This window comes from Juglans regia, chromosome 14, assembly GCF_001411555.2.
Source record: "Juglans regia cultivar Chandler chromosome 14, Walnut 2.0, whole genome shotgun sequence".
Classification (NCBI taxonomy): Eukaryota; Viridiplantae; Streptophyta; class Magnoliopsida; order Fagales; family Juglandaceae; genus Juglans; species Juglans regia.
In genome coordinates, this window is record NC_049914.1 from 27,135,800 (window position 1) to 27,153,427 (window position 17,628).

Below are 17,628 nucleotides of genomic sequence, written 5' to 3' on the forward strand. Positions count from 1 at the left end.
TAATCCATTCATGTGGTACTGCATAAAGAAGTAGTGACTTATTCTCTCAGGCAGTTCCTAGGAGGTGTAGAGTTGCACCAGTTGGGATTGCTAAGAGCAAGGTCACAATGGATTTTGATGACCACCTCTTTGTATAATCTGCCATCCAACTTCATCGACAATGTTAAATCTTATGTGCATGACTAATCAGTTAGTTCACAGTCAAGTTATTCTCTTTTTTGTTGTTTTTCAGCAAGAAGATGTTAGAGTATTTACTGTCTACAACAATGAGTCTCGAAGGATATAGTGATTTATCTAGGTAGTTATCAGTTATGTATGGGAGAAAACGAAGATGTGAAACTAATGAAGGGTTCCAGAATTTAGTAATCAACTAAATTTCCCCTTGTTTGTATAAAAAAATCAACTCAAAAGCGAAATGAATGTATTCATTTAAACTGCAAGAAATGAAGCTCAATAACTATCTATGTACTTATCTCATTGGTTTGATCATAAATTGTATAATTTTGTTATGCCATAGGTGTCAATGGAGGCAATTAAATTTTCCAAACTAAAATAGAACTAGCGCAAATCTGCAGAACAAAAACAGGACCAAAAAGAGGAGATGGAAAGCATGATACAGTTCCACCATTCGTCTTGCGGGCTCGGGTCCCCTTCAGTCTCCACAGCCAGGTTGGTGTGGATGCTCTGTACAGCATTTCACTACGTGGGTTGTTCTTCTTTGCGCTTTGCATCGCATGACTTCTTCTTACCATCTTCTCGGCTCCCCTCGTCTTTCTGGCCAAATGCTTTCCTATCCGCTCTATCCAGCTCTGTTCAGAGCGGGGCAATCAAGGCATGTACCGTGTCCTCAGCGTTAATGAAGCTTTCAGCGTAGTCCATGAATTCCCTTAGCGAGGTTTGGATTTTTCTCGCTATCTCCGCCTTGAAGGGGTTACGGGGCTAGATTCCCCCTAGTAGTGCAGCCAGGGTGATTTTCTCGTCCTGGTCATCCATGATCATATGTTCCTTATTGAAACGAGGGAGGTAGGACTTCATACTCTTATCTCCTCTTCCAGCTCGCCTTGAACTGTGTTAAAAAGAGTCGTGCCAACTCAGTGAAGCTAGTAACTATCCCGGGTAGCAAGGCCCCGAACCATGCTATTGCCGCCCCTTTCAGCATGAGGGGGAACGCCCTGCATGCAACCTCGCTTGAGAACCCGTGCAAGGTCATGTGGGCCTTGAAGGTTTCCAAATGTTCCAGGGGATCCTTCGACCCGTTGTATGCGTCTATCAACGAGACTTTGAACCTCGGGGGTAGAGGGACCACCATGACGTCGGCGCTATATGAACTCGACGCTAGCAAGCAATTGGTCTACTGTTGAAGGTGGGCCTACCCGTTTGACCAACTCGTCATACTTGGTTTCCAGTTTATCGAACTTGAGGTCCGCCTTTAATCGCTCTTCTTTTGCTGCCTCCATTTCCAGTGGATGGAGAGTCTCGGAGTTGTGGCTTTGTTGGTCTCCCTTTGGTTCTTCAGTCTCCCCTTTCAAGGCGGCATTTTCCCGGCGGAAGGCCACCATTTCTTCCAAGAGCCTTTCTCTTGTTCGTTGGTTTTTCCTTCCATCGCCTCAGGTCACTCTTCTTCCCACTACGAGGCTTGAAAGCACGTTGTGGCCAACATATGAATGACACGTTACTTGCAAGACATTTTCCCACAGATGGCACCAATGTTGAGGTCGTGCTTCGCATGTCTGGGCCACTCCACACTGATAGGACTCAGGCTCTTCCCTATAAGGAGGAGAACGGGGGAGCTAAGGGGACGTGGAACCTGTGATGCTCAAGTTAGTCTAAAGTTATGGAAGAAGAAGAAAGAGCAGATACTAGAATGAGATTGCAATAGTGTTCAAGTCTGAGGGAGAGAGAGTCACCTCCTTCTTGGCAGGAAGAGGGGTATTTATACCTGAAAGAAGTCTGTCCCGAAGTGATTGTGAAAGGTGTGCGGATTCGTATCGAATTGCGCATCCCTGTCAACTTCCTACGTCTAGTTAGACTTGTTAGGTCCACCCTAGGTTGTTGCTGACACCTAGGTGGGTGAGTCTTTTTGTACTGACCCCAGAATGCTTGAATGCGACATGGCCCGACCATGTGTGCTCGTTCCCGCATCATTACGTGCGACGCAGCCTGGGCTAGCTCGCTTGCCCACTTGTGTCGTCTTGATAGCTATGTCAAAGGTAAGGACGCCTCTGACAGTTAGTGTGTTTGGGTGCCAGGCCATTCCGTTGTGACAGGGTCATGGGCGCCTCTGTCCGGGGTGCCATGTGGCTCGGTCGTCTGTCCTTTTGTTGGGACTCCTGTCTTGGGCCATTCCTCCTAGGCCTTCTAGGTTACCGAGAACGTCCCGGCCAGTCCCAAGTCCTGTATGTGGGCCCGGGTCTGAGCCAAATTTCGAGCCCAGCCCCTAGGGATTTCTCCCCTCGCAAGCACCTTTGTTGTGACCAAGCAAGTTAAAAGATCCAAGGGGATATATATGTTACCCAATATATATATATATATATATATATATATATATATATAAACCATTAAGCAAATAGAAGAAGTCCCTACAAAAAGTGAAAATAGCACATTCTTAGACATTAACTGATTCTTAATATACAACAAAGTACAAAATAAATGAAGCCATATATACCCAAGTATGTTCTATGACAAAAAGAATAATAATTTGGATAAAGGCGAAATCATAGCATTTCATATCAAAATCTATCTGCAAGAAAGGTCTTGATCAAGTTTCGATTCTAGCTCAAACACATTTTTAACATCAGGTTTGGTTTTGGCTCATCCTCTTTTGAACATCTTGGGGGAAAAATTGATTCTACTCATCCCTTGAATTCACTTTATTTTCCCCTTTCATAATCTTAGTATGAGTGTTCTAGCCTAATAGTGATAGTCTTCGCCATTAATTAATTGCTTGACATGGAAAAAAGCTATATGGATTTCAAGACCCTAATTCTCATATACTTATCATATTCTTTGTAACAAATTCAAAATATCATAAACAAATCCACATACCTTTGCTCACATCCAGAGTTTAGATTGAAAGATGTCATTGGAATTCTAGTATTTTATCCAAATACCCTTCACTAAATTATCCCCAAGATTTGTAACTAAAAAAAAAAAAAACTCAATCATGTATAGACTCCCACATGCAAAATCAGTTTGGCAGGATGGATACAATAATCTGTAGCGACGTCAAGAGATATACCCCACTTTGGATGACCAATAATGAGTACATAAATTTGACGCCTCACTGCCACTAATTCTTATTCTCAAATCACTCAAGTCCATCCCCCTCATTCTGAAAACCAACGGGGAGAAAGATAGAGAGAGAGAGAGAGATTTGAGAATCCAGTAACCGCATAATGCTAGAGATATACTAAAAACAAAGATCTGAGAGAGAGATTTACCTTCCCTAGCGTTGAACATGATCGGCAGTATGGTGAAATTGAACATGGCAACATCTAGTGACAAAACCGAGTACTGGACCTCGAAGGACAATTAAAAATTGAGCAAATCTTGACTAGAAATAGAAAACCCCAATAACGGTGAAAGGAAAATTCAGGGGATTGTTGGAGAAATTGAGACAATGTTTGTATAATAAGGGAGTACGAAGTTAGTTTCTCACCATCGACTGTTGAGAGCTTTTGCTCAGCTAGGTGGCTTTCGACTTTGAGGTCTCATCTGTAATGTGATATTTAAATAAAGCCGCTACCCACTTTCATGCCAAAATGAAGATTGGTAGAGCTCAACATGTAAAATAGGGAACCCTTTTGCCACAACAATTTTCCCGTTGTAATACACACTTTTCCCACCATGTTTCACTTGTCGTAGGATATTTGGTTGTAATTGCTTATTGTTATTTCGATTCCTGTGTTGTGTGGGATACACACATTGTTTTTCACTAGCGATAGTCTTGGAAATTAAACTCGTAGCAAAAGGGAGAATATGTTGTAGTGGGGGAGGAGAGAGAGGGAGTCCAAGAGAGAGGAAGATTGTAAGGACCCAAGCTCAACTTTTTAACCTAGCCCGCCTAAAAATGTAAAAACCCAAGACGATGTTGTTTTAGGCATACACCCTAAAAACCTATTTCTCTTCCCTAGCCCCTGCCCAAACATCTCTCCCTCTTTATGTGCTCCTATGAAGACACCCCCAACCCAAGCCTCTCTCTCTTCTCCTTTTTTTGTTTCCCTCTCTTCTCTGTGATTACCGATTGTCACCTCGCGCAGCTCCACGTCGCCCATCTCGATTCATGTCGCACTGCTTCCCACAGTTCCAACCACAGAAACCATGAAGTTCTGCTACACCGTTGTGTGCCACAAAGCTACGCTACACCAAGACATTGTTTCCCTAGCCTGACACTCTTTTTCTTTCGCTCCTCTGCACCTTTGCTCACTGTGGAACATCTAGCATCGCTGCCTTCCGTGCTCGATTTTTTACACAGGCAAGTTACTCCATCTCCTTCACTCACTCTCTCTCTCTCACACACACTCACTCACTCACTCTCTCTCTCTCTCTCTCAGCGTCTAACAGCGTTAGGCTGACCATGGTGACCAACGAAGGCCATCAGAGCTAGCATGACCCCGCCACGCCGTTGAGCTCCTCTGCCACTCACAATGTCCCACAAAACTGCCAGTAAGTCTCTGAATCTTCATCTCTCTCTCTCTCTCTCTCTCTCTCTCTCCTTGCTAAGCCCGCCATCGCAACTAGTGGAGGCTACCAAACTACAAGCCCAGCCACATGACACCACTCAATTTGTGAAGTTCCATCACCAAGTCCAGCTGAACACTGCTTCAAGCCTGGTGAGGTATCCCCTTTACCCGTGTACTTTTCATTTTAACTATGGTAAGTTTGGGGTTTGTTGATTAAATAGACTGTTCTTGGTGGGTGTAATGGAGTTGAATGTGTTATTGGTTTTGTTATTGTTTTGGTTGGTTGGTGGTAAGTCGAGGTATTAGAGGTAGGTCACAAGGGTATACCAATAGAGGGAGAATGATTCTATTGAGTCATTTGCTATGGTTGTGCTTAAACGAAATGGAGAATTTGGTCATGTATGTCTCTTGTAGTTAGAAATTTAAAGTGGATGTTTGGAGTGTCAAGATTAATTGTAATTGGTTAAAGGAGTGGATTCTAGCTCTTAATAAGCTATAATTCGAGTTATAGAATTTTCTTAGGTTGGTAATGCACTGATATGATTTATTAATGTTTGTGATATTTTTCTGAATGAGGTCGTCATAATGGTTCTGTTCAAGTTCAAAGGTTAGATAGTATATTGCAAAAGTCAGATAAGCGGTGCTCCTATGTTAAATTTTGCCAAGAACTAACTAAGGTTGTTTTTTAGAAACATGCATGTTTTAAGATTAAAAGTACCTCGGTTATTTTCTACACTACTATATATATCTGAACTATTAAATGTGACCTTTGTTATCATCACTAGCAGAGACGTGACCAAATTTGTGTACTCTATTCCTCTATTGCATAAAATGTGAATATAAAGTCTGGAATAATTTTTATATGATATTTTTGTGCTTAGTACTCTATTATAATATGGCATTGTCTATGAAAATCATGAGGCATAAGATTCTGTTATACTTTGGTTACAGGCCTAGCCACGGGTTAAAATTGTGGTCCCTAATGTCTAACATTGCCACAGGTGTAAAATTGTGTCCTTTGATGTCTAACATGGCCACGGGTGTAAAATTGTAGCCTATGATTTTATAAGTGTAAATGCTTTGATGACTAGTGACTTATATTCTTCTTGACTATCTAAGGAATGCACAACCCTGCCACTGAGTGTAAACATAGCCTTTGATTTTTTAGTACACTTACTTTGGTGACAAGGTGACCTACGTTCTGCTTGGCTATCTGCAAATATGCACAACCCTACCATGGAGTAAACATGGCCTCTGTTTCTTTTTTAGATGTTTCAGTATTGTTGTGCCTAAGGTCCTTTGTATATATTATTATCTGAAATTATTCTGAAAATATCATCGCTGTTTTTCAAAACCGTTTGTTTCTGCATTTTGTAACTGACTCATGTTTACATACTGGTATATGTTCGTTGCTTACTAAATTGTTGATAAATCATCAAATTATCTCCATTACTTTCTAGCTAAGGATAAGGAATATGAAGCATGGACAGAATTAATTGAGCATAGAGGAATAAGTGCTTAAGAGCACTTGTAGAAAGCTAGCCATAGATAAAATTTAGTCAAAATTTAACTAGCCAGCTCAAAATACACCCACAACAGATTCTCCAAATCTATAGTAAATTTAGCTTCGGGACTTTTGAGTGGCCAATTGCAAAAACGACTGGCTATACATTTTTTTCTCATTAATATATTCTTCTCGTTTTCTGCAGGTGGGTTTTTTTGTGCAGTGAAGTTTTTGCTTTATGATAATCTAGCAATATAATTTATGAGCTACACGTTGTGGAGTTGAATATACACATTTTTAAAACCTAATTATTCAAGTTAACATTAAAAAAATCAACTAGAAGCCAGAGTCATATTTTATTTTAGGTGAATACATAGAAGCCCAAGTTTTGTGTTGTGAAAAATTCAAACTTTGCTTTAAACCATGACTTTTACGTGACCGTTGGAAAAATAAGATCGTTAAAAAATTAAATTTGTTGGAATAATATAAACGTTAGATAATTAATGTATATTTTTTTAAATAAAGAATAAATATTTTAATTATCATTAGAATTAAAATAAATAAAAATTATAATTAGATATTTAAATAGAATAGTCAAAAATTTAGAGAATTTATTATTTAATATTGTTGAAAAGTGGTTAGTTAAATTAAAAATAAATAAATTTTTTAATCAAATTTTGACTAAAGAGCATACTACTAAAGTACTAATGTTCTAGGAGGGTTAACATAATTGAATAAACACGAAAGGGTACAAGATGCTATTGGATTATTTTATTCAGGAAATTTGTTACTTTACTTTTGGGATAGCATTTTCAGCTAATGATGCATTATTTGAGATTTTGTGAACTTTTTCTGTTATTTTATACGTTGGAGGAATTCATTAACGTCTCTGTGGAGGAATATATATTTTGGAATAAAGTCTTTCATGTTATAGATTCTCTCCTTTTATCGTTCGGAATAAATACTCTAATAAGTGGCAAGAACTTACTCCCTAACCCTCCATGTACAGGGTGTTACAGTCAAACTAGAGAGAGGAGAGAGAGGAGAGAAGCAGACGGAGAGAGAGAAAGGACAGAGAGAAGATGCTTACCACAGAGGTGACGGCGTTGGGAGGGGCGCAGAAATTACAAAGAGAGAGAGAGTGTGTGTGTCGGGGGCTAGTGCTCTTACAAGAGTGACATCGTTTTGGGTTTAAATGAAACCAACTGGACTTGGGCTTGGGCTTGGGCTTGGGAACAGCGGGTTGGGCTTGACAAGGGGCTGGGTTATGACATATTCAGCCATCAGGATATATGTTTTGACAAGTATAAAATGTAAAATTACTCTATAATTTGAGGGTCATGGTACAAATATTATTTGGAACCAAGGTCTCTAACACTGCCAAAAAACTTTAGCAATTAAGCCACCGATATATGAATTTTAATTTAAAACATGTAGTGTGATTTGTTGTATTTTTGTTTTAAAATCTCTCTTCATTAAAAAAAAAATACTATTTTAATCTATGCAGCCACGACAGCAGTATATATATTTTGTTTTATTATTTCTTTAAGTTCAATTTTCCATAAATAGCATTCAGTTTCGTGCAGGCTTAATTGGAAGTCTATTACAGTACTTCCGTTGATTTCTATGTAGATCTTGGTCTGCAAGCTAGAGTGAATCAGGAGTGCAGGAGTGGAGCTAGACAAAGCCTTTCCCTAAGAAACCTCTTAGAGTTAACTTCTTTTTTCAATGGTTTAATCAGCAATATAAGATCATGATCATCAATTGTACATACTTATCAAAAATAGAATTGGTGAGGTGCATTAATCTACAGTTTTGGGATCCCCATTAATTGATATCTTTCTAGATGGTCATCATGAGCCATACTTTTCCAACCTTCAAAATGGAGACAACCAACAAGAGGTCACACTACTCACTAAAAGAAAATTGCTTGTGTACTAGCTCTTTTCTGCTTAAATGACTATTAATTTCATACTAAAACGAATCTGTTTTACCCACAAATAGTCATTTTCATCGTAAATAATCAGTCATAAAAGCTCGTAATTTTTCTTGTAGTGCGGTATATATCTAATTATTAGAAAAAGGTTCAAAAAGACAGATTACCGTTAAAAAAAAAAAAAAGGCTAGTATTCTTCTCGCTAGTACGTGGCTCTTAGTAGGATTTTTTTTTATTTAATGATTAATGAAATATTTTTTAATAATATTATGAATTTTTTATTTTTAAAAATTTTTTTAAAAATATTAAAAAATATATATAAAAAAAAAAACAAGAAAAAAATACATAACATAGGACTAGCGGGAGTGCCAGCGGTGGCTGTAGAGCCACCAAAAAAAAAAAAAAAAAGTCAATGAGAATGTTGCATATGCCTTAGTCTTCATTCCGATCAATTCTTTATAAATTAACTTAATTTCCTTCCAAAACTTGTGTTTATGGATTCAAACCTAATTTTGAACCTTTGATTGCAGGTTCATTAAATGTCTTTTGACTATATTCCATTCGGAAAAATAACCAAACTCCACTAGAAAAGCTAGCTGCCTTCATAAATATTAATTAACCTCCAAATTGTGCCGAAAAGCCCACCATAAAAAGGCACACTTCTCCATTTTATTGGCTGTTGATCATATTAATTAAGACTCGTCCACCGGTGAATGGCTAATGCATGGGGTCTGTAATAATGGCGCACAGGTTTTCTTTGGCAACGGTCTGGTCTATTCCAATAAAGAAGCCAGTCAGGAGGAGATGATCTATTACTTCAGTCAAGATCATGATGGGGGACGATTTTCAAACATTTTACATTAATGGCTATATATCGAGAATCAAAATGACTTTGTCGTTGCCAATATTGACTAATTTGCTGCATCGGGAAATTACCTTTGAGGCAACGATCATTTTTAGTTAAGTTTTAATGGAATCAACGTACCATTACGTGCATGAAAACAGAAAAAGTGTCCTTAGTGGGCGGGCAGGGAGATAGTTAATAATTGGAAGCATTTTTCACACATTCCACAGTACGATATATATGGATATTATATTATGGTTTCTGATATCTCTCTTACTTTTAGGTCTTCTTTCTTAATATATATTAGCTTTGTTTATTTGTTCTTAGAGGCTCTTTAATATAATATAAAGATAAAGACGGAATAATTACGAGGAGAGTAATCGATAAGCATGATCTATATATTTATAAACAACACTCAGCAATATAACATATAATGTAGTTAAACCTTTAATCTCTTGCTTCTTCCTAGTACGTACGTACTTTGCATGATCTCTTGTGTTAGCTTCTTCTGGCCGCATGGGTACTTACCAAACAAGAACCATGCAAGACTATAGATCACCTCATAATCTTCTCTTCATGATCACCTTCATGATCTTTCTCTTTGGATTTCTCTATAGAAATCATGCATGCAACCAATTAGACCGCAACTCTCTGATCTTGTCCTTGCCCTTCAAGTCCACATCCCCACCTTTAAATTGGTCTTCCATTGATTGTTGCCATTGGGAAGGAATTTCTTGTGATCGTAAAGGTCATGTCACCCATATTTGGCTACCATCTAAAGGCCTAAGAGGGAATTTATCTCCCTTTATTGGTAACCTCACATTTCTATCCCACCTCAATCTGTCCTACAATTCGCTTTCAGGTCTTCTACCTACTGGGTTCGTTTCATCCTTGAATCAACTCAAGGTCCTTGATTTGAGCTACAACCTTCTAGGTGGAGACATATCCTTACTATTTTCTTCTAATGGAAGTTCATCTAATGGATCATGGCCAGCCTCCATTCAAATAGTTGACATGTCTAGCAATCACTTCAATGGAACATTCCAATCCTCATTCCTCCAACGAGCATGGAACTTGACCCAGCTCACTCTCAAAAACAATAGTTTAACGGGCCCTATCCCTTCCTCTCCTTGCACTAATTCTCCCTTTGTCAGGCTCTTCGATTTCTCTTTCAATGATCATAGCGGCCGAATTCCTAGTGGACTAGGGAGGTGTTCCCAACTAGAGATCTTTCGGGCAGGTTTTAATTCTCTCTCAGGGTTTATTCCGCATGATATATATGGTGCAACAGCATTAGAAGAAATCTCCATACCTTCCAATAATCTTTCAGGGTCCATTAATAATGCAGGCATCGCCAACCTTACAAAGCTTACCAACGTTGAGTTTTACAACAATCGATTGAGTGGCAAGCTCCCTGTAAGTATTGGAAAGCTTTCCAAATTAAAGCATCTGCTCCTTCATACGAACTCTTTCACGGGTTCTTTGCCTGCATCGTTGATGAATTGCACGAATCTCATTCGATTGAATTTACGGACAAATTATTTTCAAGAAAATATCACCAACCTTAATTTATCGAGTCTTCAGCAACTCACAATGCTCGATCTCGGGAATAACGACTTCACTGGCAAGATTCCCGTAAGCATTCACTCATGCAAGTTTCTGAAAACAATTCGGATTTCTCGAAACCGACTCGAGGGGCAAATCCCAAATGAGGTGATTCAATTAAAAGCTTTATCTTTCTTATCACTTAGTTACAACAAGCTTACTAATGTCACCGGCGCAATCAAGATTTTGATGCATTGCAAGTTTCTCGAGGTTGTTCTCCTTGGAAAGAATTTTCAACAAGAGTCCATGCCAACTGATGCTAGCATGGTTGGTTTCACGGGGTTTGAGAATCTCCGATATTTGGATCTTAGTTTGTGCCAGCTAACCGGTGAATTGCCCATATGGCTATCTAAGCTAAAGAAGCTTCAGACCCTTGCACTAGCATCCAATCGTATCACAGGTTCAATTCCCAGTTGGTTATCGACCCTTCCAAGGCTCAACAATTTAGATTTGAGTTATAACCTCCTTTCAGGTGAATTTCCAAAGGAACTTTGTGCATTGCCAGCATTTTTCTCGCGTGAAATGGCTCCCGATGATATTAATTCTTTGCTTTCACCAATTTTTTTCTTAAAGAATAATACTGCTGGTCCGTTCAGTTGCCTCTCCAACGAAATATTACTTGGGCATAACAATCTTAGTGGCAATATCCCCACTGAGATAGGAAATTTGAAGCTTCTTCGTGTACTGAATCTTGGCTATAACAGTTTCTCAGGAAACATCCCAGACCAATTATCAGAGCTCACAAACTTGGAATATCTAGTTCTCTCTTCAAACCAATTGTCTGGTGAATTACCAGCATCACTTGCAAGTCTGCATTTCTTGAGTTTCTTGAGCGTTGCCAACAATAAACTCCACGGAGCAATACCGTTAGGCACTCAGCTCCAAAGCTTTGATGCCTCTGCATATGAGGGCAATCCTGGACTTTGTGGCGTCCCACTTCAAAAGGAGTGTGGCCGTCCTACTATCGGCAACAAAGACAAGGACACTCATGAAGTGAAGAAAGATATTGGAGTTACGGTTCCATGGTTTCATGTTATTGTGGGTCTCGGTTTCATTACAGGATTCTGGGGAGTGTGTGGTCCTTTGGCTTTGAGCCATAGTTGGAGAGTTGCATATTTTGGATTCCTAAATAACTTAAAGGATCGACTCTATGTGAGACTGACTTTATCTTTGGCGAGATTGCAGAGATCAACTCTGTAAGTAGTAGTGTACGAATTAGCGTATGCAGGTCTTCTTCTTTGATAGATAAATTTAATTTGTCTCTCTAGTTTTTGTTGTCAATTTAGCATCAATTCAATTCTGGATCTAATGCTTTTAAATTTGATTTTCCTTGTTTGCGGATCTGTTTTCCTGAGAAGCTGCATTTGGTTCATTGGTTTATTAACTTTATATGCAAGTGGTTTCTTTGTTTTCTTGCAGGTTTATAGATTGGTTTCTTATATATAATTGGTCAAGTTATTTTCCTTTTGGGTATATTGTACTGTAGTTGGAATTTTTAGGTTTTTTTTTTTTTTTTATAGCTGGGTTTGGATTTCTTTAATTATTTGTATCCCAGATATCTATAAATGTAATCACGATTTTCCTCCATCATAAGTGAGGGCTATCAATAAAATTGGAATATCGTCCTCTTCTTAAAAAATATATATATCACGTACTTCAAGAGTAAGATTTTTCCTTTGGTCCGCTGCAATTCTTTCAGATTCTTCTATAGCTTGGTCCATCATCATAAAATATATAAATAAAAGAACCCTTTCATGTTGAGTATAATCTTCTGATCATGTTTTGAAAAAACAAAGAAAATAAGAACTGATCTTATGATCTATATATGTATCTTTAATTACTATCAAATGTGCATCCATATATTATTATATTATATATTGATTGATATATTGATAATGTGTTTTTATTGATCTATGTTTTTATTATATCATGAATATTGTGTTTATAATATTTTTTTTCTTTGTATTATATATGCAGTCTACTTCCGACACCGTTTGTGTCCCATTTTAAATCCATGTCTCGACGACTTAAGCTCATATTGAGAAAAAACTAATTCCATTATATCAAAAGGCGCCTAGTTATTGTCATCGATCGATTAATCTCCAAAATATTGTACCAAAAGGTGACATACTACAACAGAAACGGCTTTGTGGCCCTTGAAATCGTCGTGAAAATATCAAAAATCTCCGCAAATAAGTAATTCCTTACAAATCTAATTGCCACAAAATGGACGCAACTAAGGCCTCTTTTAGATTGAAAGATGAGATGATTTGAGATGATTTGTAAATAGTATTGAGATTTGTGAGTTGGGATGAGTTGAAATGATTTTTAAAAATTTTGTGTGTTTGGATTGAAAGTGAGATGAGATGGTTTTAAGTTGTTTGAGAGGAGATAGATGTGGGTCTCACAAATGATTGCATAGTATTTATGATAATTTTTTTTTATTTATAATATATTTATAAATAAGTAATAATAATTTTTTAAAAGTATATACCCAACTTTTTTTATAATATAATTCATAATAATATTATAAGATGACAATATTTTTATAAAATCAAATTATATAAAAAAATATTGTTAACTCAAAATTCTTATATCAATTTTTTATAAAATCTTGAGTTCATAATAAAAAAATGTTAATATTTTTATCTAACTTTAATTTGATTTTATATCAAATTTTTATTTAACAAAATCGGCACCGTAATCACGCAAAGAGCCTTTCTCTTCCATCTGGATATGAGTTTTCTCTTTTATCTGTAAAAGCAAAATCAGACTAAAAAGTGTAAAGTATGACACCCCTTTTGTCGTTAGTAAACTCATGTGAAAACATCTCTAAAAATGAAGTAATTGTTGGTTGGATTGAAAATGACTTTACAATACGAGATGATTTAAGATTCTCTCAATCCAAACCAGATTATAATCTCTATAATGAGGAAAGATGAACAAAATAGTGGATGAGAAGGGATGATATGGATAAAGTTTTGAATCCAGCAATTGAAGATAGTGATTAATAAAACCTTGATGTAAATATTGAATTAAGCAAACATACAGTCATATGGACAGGTCTTTAATTTACATTTATGCTCAATGTCAATTAAATTAAGTTGCATTGTAGTAAATTAATACATTTACACTCCACTGAAATTAATTAAAGTGTCTCAAAAGGTTTATGACGCGCGGCAAAACTAGCTAGCCAGGGTCAGTCGCAAATAGCTACCTTATTTGCAGCGCATTCCATCGTCACAAATGTGTCTTGGAAAAAAATTGTAGTGCATTTTTGGTTGCTTGAATTCTGTCACAAATGTTTGTGGTGAACTGGGAAAAATCAGGATTGAGTATTTCTTTGTTATGGTAATTAATGGTAATTTCCAGCAATGTTTCATATCAATTTATATATTTTGAAATTGATGATAACAAAACACATGACTTAGTAACATTCTAATGTTCAATAATTAATGTTGGATCAATTGATCAATAGTTAGGTTCTAACATTCTATATCCATGTGGCCACTTACCAATCACGTGCATATAAATTGGACAAAATGTATGTACATGTACATGAGCAGTGATGTCAAGTTAGTTTAATTATATATTTAGATGCTAAGCACATATATATAACACATATGCGCGCGCGCACACACATACATATATATATATATGCACGGATCCCATATGAAAATACATGCTCAACTTCATTGTATCAATGTACTGCTAACTAGACAACATACCATGTACAAGACTCCATAAAGTCATGTTAAAATATATAAGACATCATGATAAGTGTTCTTCAGTTATGAATATTACAAGACTCCATAAATTTTTCCAGTGAATATTATCATTTGATCTGCTTCGTTTTGAAGCGGATCAAAACGATGTGTATAAAAAAAACACGTCTTCTAAACAATGTATATAAAAAAGGACGGAACTTGGAATTCACTCGACATGATCCCTAGCTCATGAGTGAAATTAGGTCTAACCAAATTATGGGGAAAATTGGGCAACTGGCATTAATACAAAGTTGTTAAATGGGATACTCTAATGCAGCGATAAAGTGGACACAAAGTAAATTGTCTGTCGCAATAGGATGAAATTCTAGAGACGGAGTGGAATCGCGCGCCGCTTAACATATCAAAGTTGGCAATTAGTTTATTTTCAGCAACATGTATATGCCGCAAATAAAGAAAAAAATCTCCTTAATTGAAATTAACAATATTTACAGTACAATATCTAACCAATATTTCCTTCTACATTTGCGACGTTTCTAAGTACTTCTCCGCCAAAAATATATTTTAGCGGCAATTTATATGCGATGTTGGAAAAGAATTGGCCGCAAAGGTCTTTTCTATTAATGTAGTGACAATAGTAAAAAGGCATGACTCGATCTGATCTATCATTTTAAATAAATCTGGGAGACTTTATTTGATCAGGATCAGATTAATATGCATGCATGGATGAAAATGGTGCAGATGTTTGAAGTTTCTTTAGCTAGCAATTAACGGTCTTTTAATTTCTTTTCCAAACAAGCTGTACGTACGCAAATATAAGTAGTACTACTACATGATGAGGATGAGTTAGTGATCATGATCAATATCATGGAGTTGATTTTCAAATATGGTTATAAAGGGAGCCCATGGCAGCAAGAAAAGGCAATCAAATCAAGTTAATGGAACTACTGTTCTATGAAATTTGATTGAATTGATCTTTAATTGGAGTCTTCGTCAACGTCTATTCTCTTCATTATTTATATTAGTACCCTTAATTCCGACTTTCTCGATCATGAATGTTTTAATTATGCTCAAGTACCAAACTTTTAATTTGTGAATTATTAATTTTGTTTGTTACGAGGAATAGTCAATCCATGCATTTCATGATTCATTTTAATGTTTTTTATTATTCCTCATGAATCCTAACAAATGATATAATTATCTGCAGAGATATTACTAATAATTTATTAACATGGATATTCCGCACACGTCAACATTTTTGTCATAATTTTGGTTACTAGTATCAAAATCACACATATGACCCAAATTCAAAAAGCTCTTTTCAGCTCGCATGCCGTGTCACTGAGCTGCATGGTGGTCCACATTTTGTACTCAAAACCGGGCGTTTTTCCCTCCAAAATTAAGTTATTTTTTTCTTTTATTGTAATATCTCACTTTTTGTACTCAAAATGGTCGCTTTTAAAGATGATACTTATTCTGATATGATTCAAATTTTTTGCGAGAATCTCATTTTATTACGTATTTTATTTGTTGGAAATAATTGAGATTTTTCCTTTTCAGAAAAAATTTTCAAAATCTCGATTTTCCTTAGCTACTTGAGTTCGACTGGTGGGTTTCAAAATCAATTTTTGATTTTTATGAATAAACCATATTCTCAAAGTTTTCTCTCTGTGTTACGTCTTTTCTCAATCTCAATCCTTAACTTTTGTTGATTATATAAACTAGCCGTGAGAATAATCCTTATTTTTTTTCTATGATCTTGATCTTCTTTCAAAAATAAATTGGTGATTTCTCTAGAGTTTGTTGTCAATAAAGTTTCTCAAGTATCAAGCTCAAAGTGTGTGTGTCGTGTCTATATACACATATATATATATATATATATATATAAGATCTTCACTTAGAAACGATATTTATGTCTATCTCCACAAGAACAACGATAAGGGGGAGGAAGAGAAGTTTCTCAATCTTCTCAATCCAAATTGAGCAAAGTGATGGGCGCCTCTCCATGTAAGAGCAATCCTGAACTTTCATGCGCCCCACTTCAAAATGAATGTGGACGTACTACTATCGGCAACGACAAAGACAAGTTCATTGAAGTCAAGAAAGATATTGGACTTACGGTTCCATGCATGGTTTCATTACATGAGGATTTTGGGGAGTGTGTAAGGTCCTTTGGCTTTGAACAATAATTGGAGAGTTGCATTTTTTAGATTCCTAGATAACTTAAAAGATGGACTCTATGAACTTCACCACAGATGCCGGCCCTAGTTTTTAGAGAGAGGCTCCTCCTTCTCTCTAGAAACCTTCAAATCAAAAACATCATAGGGGGAGCTCCCTCACATCTCTAATCTCCCTCCATCTTCCCTCCTTCATCTTCTCTCTAGTTTTTCTCCTTTTCTTTTTCTTTTTTTGGGTGTTTTTCAGGGCAAAGTATGGAGGAAGGCTAATATGCTGCTCTTCGGTGTCCAGCGACCACCACGGGCTTGTTAGGGACCTTGGTCAAGTCCCTAAACATTATGATCTCCACGCCTAGGATCTCTTTGAGATGACCGAAAACCCGTTCCTCTCTTGCTTGATTCTTGAACAATGGTGGCCAAGATGACCAATTTGGTATGGTGAGGTTAGGTGTTTAGACTTGAATTGGTGTATGGGATGATGGAAAGGTTGATGAAGTGTATTGACAACAATGGATGAAAGAGGTGCACGGCAATGGAGGACAATTAGGGTTGGCGCCACTTAGGGTTTAGGTTTAGGGTTTGGAAGATGGGTGATTGAGGCTAGGGTTGTGGTATGGTCGGCTAGGGTTGGACGAGTTGGGCTAGTGAGAGATTTTAGGAAAGTTTCCTAAAATCTTGGGAAGTCAAAGGTGATGTGTATGGCCGGCTATGGGGATTTGATTGGGTCAACTAGGGTTCCTAAATTATAGGAACACTAATATGGCAAGTGGAGTGGGCGGCCAGGGCAAATCCAAATAAGGCAAGTGGTAGCCGAATAGGACTTTGCACCAAGTAGGAAAATGTGTTTCGACTAGGGTAAAATGGATGAAGCAAAACAATTATGGAAAGTTGACAAACACTATGATTGGTCGACTTCTAGGGTTTGTTGGATTTGGAAGAGAAAAAATGTGATGAACACCAAGAACACAATGAACAACACTCAAGAACAAAAGCAAAAATACTTAAGAACTTGAATGATCAAATGAACAAAGATTCATAACTCAACACTTGATTTAAGAATTGCACAAGAATTGAATAAACCTCATATATTGATAAACACATCTTGGATTCACGAATTGCACCAAGTTGCAAGAATAAGATAAATGAATTATACTT

The 17,628-nt window shown here is 36.9% G+C and overlaps 1 protein-coding gene across 1 annotated transcript; it reads left to right on the forward strand.

Annotated features, from left to right (window-relative positions):
- The first annotated feature begins 9,980 nt into the window (after positions 1 to 9,980).
- LOC109001617 (tyrosine-sulfated glycopeptide receptor 1-like) lies at positions 9,981 to 11,771 on the forward strand. The gene has a single exon (XM_018978967.2). The coding sequence runs from the start codon at positions 9,981 to 9,983 to the stop codon at positions 11,769 to 11,771; it is 1,791 nt and encodes a 596-aa protein (XP_018834512.2).
- The last annotated feature ends 5,857 nt before the right edge of the window (positions 11,772 to 17,628 follow it).

Bases quoted from the DNA above. Each gene is read 5' to 3' on its own strand.
- LOC109001617 (XM_018978967.2), top strand. From the start codon at position 9,981: ATGTCTAGCAATCACTTCAATGGAACATTCCAATCCTCATTCCTCCAA.